Genomic DNA, 12,290 nt, shown 5'->3' on the forward strand with positions numbered 1-12,290 from the left:
GAGGCCAGGTTCCTGGTTCTGTCTTTCCCCACTGACACGTGAAGGCATGATGAATAAAGCGGGCACACAATCCTACCGAAGTACAAAACCCACTTTAAGTCTTACAATTTCCTTCTGCTTTTATTTCCATTTAATCAAAAGATTGCTACCCAAGGGGGACGGGGGGGACTGGCAGGTGTGCAGATACCACCACACACTCGTTTGTGAGGACCATGCAGATGCATAATGTACGCACGGTGCCGCTTCCGAGGACGGGAAGTGTTTCCAAGGAAATTTTATAGGGCCGTTGTTTCTAGAAAATGCTTTCATGATAGTAATAGAAATTAAGGCAATTTTAGCTGTTGAGCAATTTGAAATATTTGTTACTTCAGAAGGATTCTACCAAATAACCATTAGTATTTATGAAACTGTTTTCTCAAGAAATGCCCACTAATTGACAATAGGAACTGAACTATCACTAACCTTCAGACAACTAGAGGGATGGGGAAGGATAAGGGGCAGTAACTGAAAATACAACTGAAAAAGGGAAGTGTGTCCTTTTTACACGATCCTTACGAGTCGTTCCGTAAGTTAGCTCGAAAAAATAAGTAATGAAATCAAAATAATCATACTGACGATTATAATTGTCGACTGATTATCACAGCCATTCACCTACCTTCCGTGCAGACGGGATGTGTAAGATCAGAATGTCAGAGGATTAAATGGGTCTAGTTTCACGAGGTTCCGGAAATGGTTTTGAAGGACGAAAGGACAGGGAAATCGCAGGATATGTGAAGGACAAAAAGCGGATGCAAATGCAGTTTGTAGAAGAAGAATCCTATTTACGAAATGGACAGAGCCCATGGCAGGCGTGGGTGTGCTCGAGGGGACAGCGGAGCAGACACAAGGAGGAAAGCTGGTGACAACGGGTTCTCAGTGGGGGCTGGACGGAGCGTGAGGGCGGTGAGTGGGCCAGGGGACTCCTTACCCTGGGGTTGAAGGCCAGCATCTGAGGGTCGTTAGGATCGACCACAGAGGGATATGGCTCGAAAATGACAACTTTTCTAGGCGATTCCAGCGCAGACCTGCACATGGATACCAGTAGGTCCACCACCTGGAAATGCACACGGGACACGGTCACTACCCTCCCGGTCTCTATCCAGGCCCTGACCACTGTTCCTCCCTCTCCTGGCAATTAATTAGAAAAGTCAGGATTGTGATGAACCTCTCAAATCTGCCCTTTGAGACTCTGGACCAAACCTGACCAAACTTGACAGTTAACTAAGTAATGAACGTTGCTTCCAATTACTCACATCCTAACATCTCTGTCATGGACATACGAGGTCTGTCCAGAAGGTGTCCAGCCGTGTAATATGAAAAAGAGCGGCGTTTATTGAAGAAGATACAAGGTACACTGCACACAGGACAAGGATGCCTCAGCCCCCTTCAACGTAGGCCCTTTGGGACCTCACACAGTTCTCCCAGCATCTCTTCCACTGTTCAGACACTCCGTAGAATCCTTTGTTGGAATCGCCGCTAGCTGCCCCGTCGTGTTTTCCTGAATCTCATCGGCAGCTGGAAGTCTCTTCCCTTTCAGAGGTGATTTTAGTTTTGGGAAAAGCCAGAAGTCACAGGACAGCAAATCTGGGCTTGGCTGGGGCTGAGTCACCTGCGTGATCTGAGGTTTTGACAAAAAATTCTGCACAAGACGTGATGCATGACGGGTATGTTGTGGTGATGAGGCTGCCAGTCACCAGTTGCCCATAACTATGGCCTGAGTCATCTGAGTAGTTTCCATGGAGGAATGTTCGAGCTTAATGCAAAATCTGATGTAGATTCGTTGCTCTACTTGCTCAGTCATTTTGAATGCGATGGCCACACAGCAAACAAGCTCACTTAAGGGCTTCTACCGCCCCCACTGACTAGTACAGTGAAGTTGTCATTGTTCACACATGCGGGTTCCAGTCCGCTCTCCTTGGCTGCCAGGTTCCATCGATGTCATGCAAACCATTCTCATTAAACAATGGCTGGACATTTTCGGGACAGACCTCGTGTATTACGTACTAACATTGCTCTACAGTCTATGATAAGACCAGCAACAAAAGAAACGGGTCCCTGCTCTCGCAGAACTGACATTCCAAAGAAAATGACGCATAATAAGAAAACCAGTTACACGGATGCTGAAACACAGTTACTGGTGGTGTTAAAGGCCACAAGATATAAAGGTGTGAGAGGTGAAGGCAGGGATGGGCCATCTCGCACGTGGTCACCTTTCCATCGCGTCAACTGTCTACTTTGAAAAACTAAAGAAAATGCATGCCTGGGATTTCTTTTACCCCAAATCATATATTTCCCCACTCCAAGCCTTTAAAATTAAAGATGCTGACTAGGTTCTTAGCACGTAGGAGTGCTACAGCCAGCAAGTTAGATCCCTTTCTTCTTAGGCTGAATGAGAAAATTGAAGCGGCAATTTGGAGGCTGGCTACGACACTGAGAATAGAAATGCCAAGAAATATTAAATTCAAGCAAGGGGAACCACAGGGGGCCATCTGATGAATGAGAATAAAAGGTCTGCAACTTCACAGAACCATGTGTCTCCAGAGGACAGTACATATAATTCACCTGGTAGAGCGGGGACCCCACTCCCAGCCCTCCCACCCTCCCACTCCTCAGACACATATGAGTGTGAAGGGGCTCAGAGCTCTTGCTCATGAGAAAGTCAAGTCCAGGTTGATCAGGAAGGCATGTACAGGAGTCCCTACAGAGATACAATGTATTCTGCAAAGGGGTGAACACAGTTTGTAGGTCAGTGGCCTTCAAACATTTCGTTTGCGACTCCTTTTCTCTTGTTCAAAGAAAATCTAATTTGAGAGTCTCATATATAAAGAAATAAATGAAGCTGCTCTGCCGGGCACCACAGAAAATGCAAGAGTCAGTTCCTGAGATAATTGCCTTCTGTGTAAAAACACAACCAGTTTCCATGCAATCTTCAGGGCTATAACCAGAACGCTGGGGCGCCTGCTTTAAAATGAGAAGAATATTTCACTTTGGAGGAGAAACGCTAAGTTCTCCGATTTCTGGATACCGATGTTTAGAGTTGGATCACTAACTTGGTCTGTTGAGGACTTGTGCTTTGCAACAATCATTATATGATCCAAAATTAACTTCTCTTTAAGAACCATTATGTTTAGAGGTGTATCTTTAACAACAGGGGAAAATGCACCTATTATTCTATCAACCTAGACTTCTGTCGGCATGATGCCAATTTTCCTTCTAACCAATTACTTCCTATTTCTAGGCTTTAATTAACTCCTTGCCTTTTCAACTTCTTCGAGGGTCAGTTTATATCCAGTAAAATGCCCAGACAGTAACTGTATTACTTCAAGAATTTGTTATACATATGCATGTATATGTACTTAAATATACATATACATACATACATACATAGCAATGGAAATATGCATGCATATTGGCACACACAGCTGCATAAAGTTTAATTATTTTCACATAGCTATAAACAGCAAACATTAAAGTGGTGGGTTTTTTGAGCATTAGCTCCAAGGGATGAAAAAAACTTTCATATTTAGAAAAAGAAAGAAAGAAAAAGACCCACCACGGTCAGCACATTTGAGAAACCCTCTGAGTAGATGCTAGTCATTTCCTTTGTTTTAGGAATTCTCACAGCCTTTAATTTATAAATGTGCACCTTAGCTGTAGGGCAAAACCGAGTTTTATATTTGAAATTTATTTTAATCATGGAATCATGTTTCCACATCACACAGGATCAGTGTTCTACCATTTGTATAATTTTTCATTTATAACTCCTATCTCCCAAATACCGTCCTTAATATCCCCTATGAGTTTCATCAGCAGAGAACTAGGTTAAGGCCCTGGGCATAAGCCCACAGCCTGGGCTCTCCGGGGGACTGTGCACCCTCACCTAGCGAGACGCCTGCTTGTTACACATTAGGTCTTCCCACTTTTAGAAAGAATGACAGTATGTCTGTTGCATGACCATTTTCCCCACCCACCTTTTTGAATTTTATAAACAAGAGGTGGGTACAATTTTTAATGAAGCTATTTTCTGTTTCTTTACTATCTATAGGTCCATATTTGTGAATCATGCGTTCATTCCATCCATTAATGTGTTACAGTGTCTTCTCAGTTTTCTCAATTTTTGTGAGCTTTTGTATAAATTAGGTTTGTGGCCAAGAAACTTTTTCTTTTTTCTTTTTTTTTTTTTTTTATTCTCACCTGAGAACATGCTTATTGATTTTAGAGAGAGGGGAAAGGAAGAAGAGAGAGAAGGAGAGAAACATCTGTCAGTTTCCTCTTGTAGGCGCCCTGACCTGGGACCAAACCCATAACCTAGGCATGTGCCCCCATTGGGAGCTGAACAAAGCTCCAACCAACTGAGCCACACAGGCCAGGGCGAAACTCTTTCATGTTTAGCTCTTAAAGGTCCACCATCTCTTCCAGTAAAAACAATGAAGTGTGGCCCTGACAGGTGTCGCTCAGTTAGTCAGGTGTCCTCTTGAAAAGCAAAAGTTTGCTAGTTAGATTCCCTGTCAGGGCACATGCCTGGGTTGCAGGTTCGGTCCCTGGTCAGGGCACATATGCAACTGATCCATGTTTCCTCTTTCTCCCTCCCTTTCCATGTCTCTAAAAAAAATAAAATAAATAAAATCTTTTAAAAATAGGTAGTATGTATGGATGCCCACCTGTTGCCCTCTTCCTTTATGGTTTATCACTGCATAAATGCACAAGCTGATTGATGCGTAGTTTGTATATATTTTTAAACACAACTAATCTTCAAGCCATGTGGAATTTTCTTTTACACACCGCCCAAAATCAAGAGCTCAGCTGGTTTTCCCCGGCTGCAGGTCATCTCTTCCCACATCACTTACTAAGTCTTTTATATTTTATGACTTGATGTGCTACCTCCTTTAACATATAGTAAGTATATTTATAACTTGATGCACTTTGCGGATAACCTGCCATTCTATTCCCTGCCACTACAGTATTTTGTTAAAATATTATCGAATTGCATGCCATGGTTTTGTATATGGATGGTCTAGCCTCCGTTAATTAAAATTTTTAAAAAGTTTTCTCTTTTTCTATTTAGATTTATTAGTAGTTTAGTTTGGTGCAATAAATAAATACATAGAGAAAGGAAAGAAAGAAAGAAAGGAAAGGAAGGAAAGGAAGGAAAGGAAGGAAGGAAGGAAGGAAGGAAGGAAGGAAGGAAGGAAGGAAGGAAGAAAGAAAGACCAGCTGAAATTCTGATGAAATCGCACGAAGTAATACACCTTGGCATCTTTATAATTCACTTTTTCCTTCCCAGACACATGGAATGCTTCTCCACCTCCAAATTGCTTTTTTGTCTTTATATTTTTCTCCTGCCACAAACACTGAGACTGTAAAACGGAATGCTCTCTTTTTACGACATGCTCTGCCCGTTATCTTTTCATCCAAGTTTTAAAAGTAAACAGGCTCCCGTTTTATGGCCCCACAGCCTTACAAATGCATCTTCAATGATGCAACGTACAGGGCCCACACCCCCAACCTCACCGCGTGAGAAAGAGTCACGGCTGCTCCCCTCCCACCAGAAAGCTGGTCTAGTTCCTCCCCTCGGCAACGGCAGAAGGACAGAGCACCCTTCAGACAAAGGTAACAAAATTCAGTTGTGCCTTAAACATATCACATGTTGGTTGGCTTTACAAACACAATCTCCGACTTTGCCCACATCGCGCCGGGGGTAACGGGTGGGTCAGAATAAAGCTCTGACCGCCGCGCGGGAAGGGCCGGCGCCCTGGGTCGGTACCTGGGCCCCGGTCGCGATCTCGTCAGCGGCCTCGTTCATCACGCCCAGCGTCTGGAAGGCGAAGACGCACAGCTCCCGCTCACACACGGTGGGCTGCAGGACAAGGAGGGACCGGTTACAACCTTCCACTCCAGCGCCGGCCCCCAGATCAAGTTCATGGCCTTACACTCGCAGACGGGAAAGACAAGGGTTTACAATGTTAACAAGAAGGAATCGTATCACTGTAATAAAAACGTCTGTATTTGGGTCCCAATGGGTAAATCATTGACTGATGTAAAGCCACAAAGGGGAGTGAGAAATCCATGTCACTTAGTTCTAGGTACTTGCACTAGGAATGACACAGCACTAGATAAAAATATCCTTAAATTGAAAATTCCATCTCTTCTGATTAATATACATTTGCATGTGAGATATATTTAAAAAAAAAAACAACCGCCACCAGATACCTAAGCCAGTGATATAGTAAAAACTGAGGTTGAACCCCACATCTGCGTAAAACAAATGAAGGACAATTCTGCCTTTTCCCAAGTAATTTTCTTGGGGATGAAGAAGCATGACTCTGCGTCCTGGTTACCCAGCTCCTGAGAGATTGGTTTTTGTCGCAGAGACTTTTGACTTCAATAACCTCCCGGAGGCAACGGCCCTGAAATATACTCTGTGCAGCTGCTCGGCCAGAGCTCCCATCGCTCAAAGCTAATGCAGCGGCATCGGGGTGATTTATCCTCTCTGCCGGGTTCCATCGCATTAGGTAGCTGATGAAGCCTAACGCCGCGCCGGCCCCGGGGCCGCCGCCTGGCAGGGAAGAGGCATCTGTTTGTTGGCCACTGCCCCGTGCGTGCTCACTTCGGGACGGCTGGTCTACCGCTTAACCTCGGGGCTGCGGGCCCCACGGGAGCCTCCTTTGCGTTGAGAATGGGCTCCTAGGGTGGCTTTGGGAACATAAAGCCTGACCAATCCCAAAGGGTTCTGGAGGAGGGTCCCCTAAGAGAGAGAATTTTAGAAAAGAAACAAAAATTGATATATTCCCTATGTCGGCCTAAAATGTGCAGTGTGAGCTCGTTTGAGAAACATCAAGAAAACCTACCTATGGGAGGACGTTACTTAGAAAAAGTTCTTCATCTAAACTCAAGCAACACACACATCTCTATATATCTGGAGAGACTCAGAGCAGACTGTGCAATTCCTGTTCCTTTTAGTTGGGTGTTTAACCCATTCTTTGTCATGTGTGTGTGTGTGTGTGTGTGTATCTAAGTGCTTACATGTTTACCCTCCAATTTCCCCTACGAACACTGGCTTGTTTCTTTTGTTATCTTTCTAGGAGCCTGGTACGGTCTGAAACAATTAAAGCCACCATTTGTGGCACGTTTACTACAGTGTCACACACCAATAGCGGCGTCTGAGTACAGTGAAACTGTATAAAAGTGAGAATCCAGAGAGGAGATGAACTCTGGAAATCATTCAGGGCTTGAGAAGTTAATTTAGGTATCACTTACCAAGTTCACCAAGGACGTAGAGAGAAACAGAAGGTACTTGGTTTTTAATATTCTTGCCAAGTAACCACACACTTCTTATGTTTAAATTCCATCCATTCCAAAGCCATGTTTAGTGTAGAGGAGGAATGACTGCTTTCTATTTTTTAATTTTAACCCTGGACGACCAACTACATTTATTTTTGTGATCATTCAAATACGCATGCCTCGTGTGTCAAGAACAGAAACTACCATTTTGGTACCAAGTTGTTACCTTAAACAATGAAAATGAAATAAAATTCCCTGCTAGGAATTGGAAAGTGATTTTTAGAAACATAAATCGGTTAATTTTGAGATCAACGCTTGCAAATTAGTTTTTGTACACTACTGAGTCTCCCCCTCTTTCAGGGTTACCCACAGTCGGAGACAAGTTCAAATGTCAACACAAGATGAAGCCCTAAAAGAAAGCTCCCAAATTATATTAAGGAACCAAGTCTCCTCATTCCCACAGAGTCCATGCTATTCAAGGAAGAGACCCCGAAACAATCTTCCTTAATGAAGTGATCAGTTACATTTTGGATTAGCATTCTCATACTGTGAGACAACACCCAGCCAACCCCCTACCCCAAACAAATTCCACTATTACTATATTATGTACACAGAAGTCTAGCATCAATTCAAAAGAGCACATTACTAGACAAATGACTATCCATTCTAAAGAGCTTTTACTAGATAAAATGATGTGTTTTATTACACACTTTATGTGTGCCTAAATACAACCAAATGTATATAATATTTACTAAACCAGTTAAACCTTTGTTTTTGACTGATTGAATTCAGAGGGAGAGAGAAAGAGAGGAAGGAAGAGACAGAGAGATAAATATTGATCTGTTGTTCCACTTATCTGCGCATTCATTGGTTGATTCTTGTATGTGCCCTGACCGGGGATTGAACCTGCAACCTTGGTGTATTGGGACAATGCTCTAACCAACTGAGCTACCTGATCAGGGCTGCTACTTCATTTTTGATTTTGCAATAATTAGTTTCAATTTATGAAATATTACCTATTCTTAATGTTGCATTATTATGTTACTTTCAAGCAGTAAGACCCTATAATTTAACCTGCAAAGCCAGGGCAAGTGCCTCTCACCATTACATATTATTTACATGACATTACACTGGCAAGTTAATATTCATTATGCACCATTTAAAAGCATGAGGAACTTTCTACGTCCCTAAGATAAATTTATTTTAGAAACTTTCAAGCTAAGATGAATACATTTTTAATTTTATTTCAATGAAATCAACTTAGCATGGTGTAGGTAAATAGTTTTCAAACCTTCTGCCAGTCTTTTTGTTCAAACAAAGTATTACATGAAAACCCAATACATAAAACAGATAAAAGTGGCTATTGCTCCAGTAGGAGCATGTGTGCATCTGTGTGTAAAATGAGGATAAAAGACACATCTAGCTATCCAGGCTGATAAGAGGACCAACGGAGAAAGAGAAGCACGTGAAATAAGGTTTATAAAACCTCCTTCAGGTAGAGAGCTATTTAAACATTAACAATACGAGATAACCTAGATGAGCTGTCTCTTTCCTGCTTTTTACCCAATGTATATGCAAAATGTGTTTCATAAAAACTTGCACTGACGCATACGTATTATGTAGTGTTTTTATTTTCATATGTGGTTTATTAGAATTCTTAATTCATTGCTAAAATCTTTCTTGTTAAAAAAGAAACCAGAAACACAAAACCCATAGCCTTTAGTTCTCTGTATTCCTGGTTTTATTATCAATGGTTTGGGCTTGTCTCACGTTTTGGAGGAGAGACACATTTGGGGCAGAAAAAGATTTATTGCACATAAGGAAAGAATCCCAACGAGATCAAGACATGTCCACAAAAGACAGGATCAGGCCAGGCTGTCCCCCCCGCCCCCCACAGCGTTCCCTCTTGTCTCCTACAACTAGCGTTATTGTATGATCATTAAAATCAATTTCTATTCAATTCACATTTTTTAACTAAAAGCTTATTGGCATCATTTTAATTTAGTTTAGCCTATATCTCGAGCTTAAAATCTTAACTTCCAGGCGTGGAGAAACAGGGGTGAATGGGATGTGCTTTTTCATCTGTTCTTCAAAAGTCAGACCTAAATTCAGGAAGACCCAGCTGTCTTCCTCTTGGGAGGTAAAATAGGGCAGATCCAGGTTTATCCACGTGCTCAGTTTCACAGGAATGCCTTAAACTATGAGCAAATTATAACTGGGTGTTATCAATTTCACTCTGAAAATAAGAACCTTAGGGACAAGTATTTGTCTAAGGTTGACAGTAAGGCTGGATACTCAAACACATAGATTCTCAGGTCTCCCAGCTGACTTTGCTTTAGGAGGACTGGGCATTCTTTTCCAGTGGTGAGAACGGATGCCCAGATGGATGGATCTGCTCAGAGCAAGTGACCTGGGTCACTGTCACAAGGCCGGAGGAGTAAATGAGGTCACAGCTCTTACATCACATGCTGCTGCGGGTAATGGGAAAGTCTATTAACAAGGACACATGGGATGATTGCCAAGTATCGATGACACACTTCCCAGTTTGCAGAAGCATTACGCACACAACCATGTGGTGTTCCCCTGCAGAGTTCAGCAGCTCACGTGCGGGGATCAAAGGAAAAGACACCTGCATCGACCCAGGACTGGAGAGTTCAAGGTGAGTGTAGTAACAGGCAGGGGCACTGGGAACTCAGAGGCTGGTAAAACGGGCTCATTCTGTCAATGCAACCTTCCCTGCTTTGTAAAAACACGAGATGAGGACATCAACATGTAAAAAAAAAATCTCTAAAATGGTTGCTGCATTAACACTCCCGTTGGTTCCAAAATTAGAGAACCCACGGTTTGGGGTGGATGTGGTTCTCCTGGTAAAGATCAAAACCTCACGGCCACACTGGGAAGCTGGGCACCTGAGTACGTGACCCTCCTGATGCTGATGTGCGTTTCATGCAGACGGGAGTGTTACGTGTCAGGACGCAAACCCGACAGTGGCATTTATCACATAAACTTTGTAAACAACAGAGAAAAAGGGAGCATTCTGTTATTTCTAAGGAAGTCATTCAGTTCCACACGGAGCAGAAACTGACGTGCTTACCTGGAACTGAGCCGAGTGGCAGAAGAGCGATGCAGATTAAACCTTCGGGGGTTTGGGAAAAGGGGGGCTTAGGTTATATTAAAAAAAAAAAAAACATTTGAAGAGAAAAAATATAAGAAACAGAGTGAAATGTGAAAAAGAAAGATCTAACAAAGATAGTAACATCAGACACAGGATTCTTTGGAAACCAGAGTTTTATCCACCTTGTTTAATCACCGATTGGGTTATAAATTATCCTCTTTGTATCTCTGGGACTTACTGGTTTGTGACATGTCATAGGGACTGAATAAATGGTCAGCGAGTCAGATTATCAAGACCCCACAAGAAATTATATTTCTAATAATGTTTATACATTACTATTTAAATTATACTAAAACATACTGCAACAGAGATAAAAAAAGAGATAGAAAAACTGAGGAAGCTCAATTTAGGTGAAATTTCTAATAGAATCAAAGGGCCCTAATTCTTTCTGTTCACCTCTCTGCCTTTGAACGTGAAATGTTTCTTTGATTTTCATTTCCTGATCTGATTTCATATGTCACTTACCATAGTCTTTAAGAAACCAAAGTAATTTTTCCGACTGCCTTAGATATCAGTGTGAATTATAGCAGCATTAAAACCAGTGGATAACTAGTTATATTTATTTAGAATATCTTGTATTCTCTCGTTTACAAACATGCTTCTACTTCCAAAACAGAGAGCAAAGTTCATGGGTCCAGACTGATATAACGTAAAACAAAATTTGAACTAAGGCACCGAGAATACTACTAGCAACTCTGAGATTCCTGTCATTTACTATAGCAATGCACTGTCAGCAAATAAACCACAGAGTGAACCCACAACGATGTGCAGTAAATTTCCAGGATGTAGAAGAAGTCAATTTAAGCACACGAGTCAAGGGTCCCACCAGGACTTAGAACCGTGGCCTTGGTGCCGTTCTTCCCGCGTTTAAATCCCATCCCTATCACCTAGTAGCAGCGTGACATCATATGAATAACTTTTTCTCATCTGTAAGGCAGAGACCATGATAACAATACCCCCTACCTGGGGTTACTCTGAGGATTAAATGAGATAATCCATGTAAAGCACTTTGGACATAGGATCACATAAAAAGCACTCAGAGAGGCACATGCCATTAATAACAATACTGTTATTTCCTTAGTGGGAATGGCATTGCTGTGGACCAAGCTAAACAGGTCAAGGTTAACAGATGGACACCGCCAAGTAAAAATGCACCTCCTGCAGGAGTACACTGAGATGATTGGAGGGTTCTCCCTATTCACACAACTATACACGACCATGCTCAAATAAAAATAACTAACGCAAATACATAATAAATAAGTGTGGACTTAATTAAATTTGGGTTTCAGAGTCTAATATATCTCTTTGAGAGAAAAGCTCACTGGCAGAAAAACAGCATATGAGTGGCAAGAAAGAATGTTTATAGATGTTTCTCATAAAAAATAAAATGAAACAAATATATCATGAAACCTGACAAATAATTAGGTTTGTAAATGGCTATTACATATGTTTTCTAGAGTATAAAGTTTGAAATACAATGACTTAAATGGTAAGACATAAACTATAAAACGCTTAGGAAAATAGCTGTAAATCTTTTGAGATCTAGAATCAGCCAACAGTTCAACTGGTAAATGTGGACTCCATCAAAGTGAAGACTTTGTGTGCCACAGGAGCACAGAACAGAGTCTACAGATGTCATATCACAGAGCTGTACACCTGAAATTTATGTTAATCAATGTTACGGCATTAATGAAAAAAGAAAACTTTGTATACTCAAAACTAATACAGAATAATATAATAAATGTCAACAGTCATCGAAAAAACCCACAGAAAAAAGAAAATGTTTGCAAATCAT

At 41.7% G+C, this 12,290-nt stretch overlaps 1 protein-coding gene across 3 annotated transcripts in view; it reads right to left on the minus strand.

Annotated features, from left to right (window-relative positions):
- The window catches only part of PARP8 (poly(ADP-ribose) polymerase family member 8), a 138,110-nt gene that overhangs the window by 22,117 nt on the left and 103,703 nt on the right, over positions 1-12,290 (minus strand). For all 3 annotated transcript variants that reach the window (XM_090276124.1, XM_090276125.1, XM_090276127.1), the window contains 2 exons: positions 5,804-5,896; positions 968-1,093 (listed from right to left, as the gene is read on the minus strand). In XM_090276124.1, the coding sequence (XP_090132250.1) occupies positions 968-1,093; positions 5,804-5,896 (219 nt within the window). The remainder of the gene's footprint in view (positions 1-967; positions 1,094-5,803; positions 5,897-12,290) is intronic.

This window comes from Furipterus horrens, unplaced genomic scaffold (assembly GCF_987537825.1).
Source record: "Furipterus horrens unplaced genomic scaffold, mFurHor1.1.pri manual_scaffold_5, whole genome shotgun sequence".
NCBI lineage: Eukaryota > Metazoa > Chordata > Mammalia > Chiroptera > Furipteridae > Furipterus > Furipterus horrens.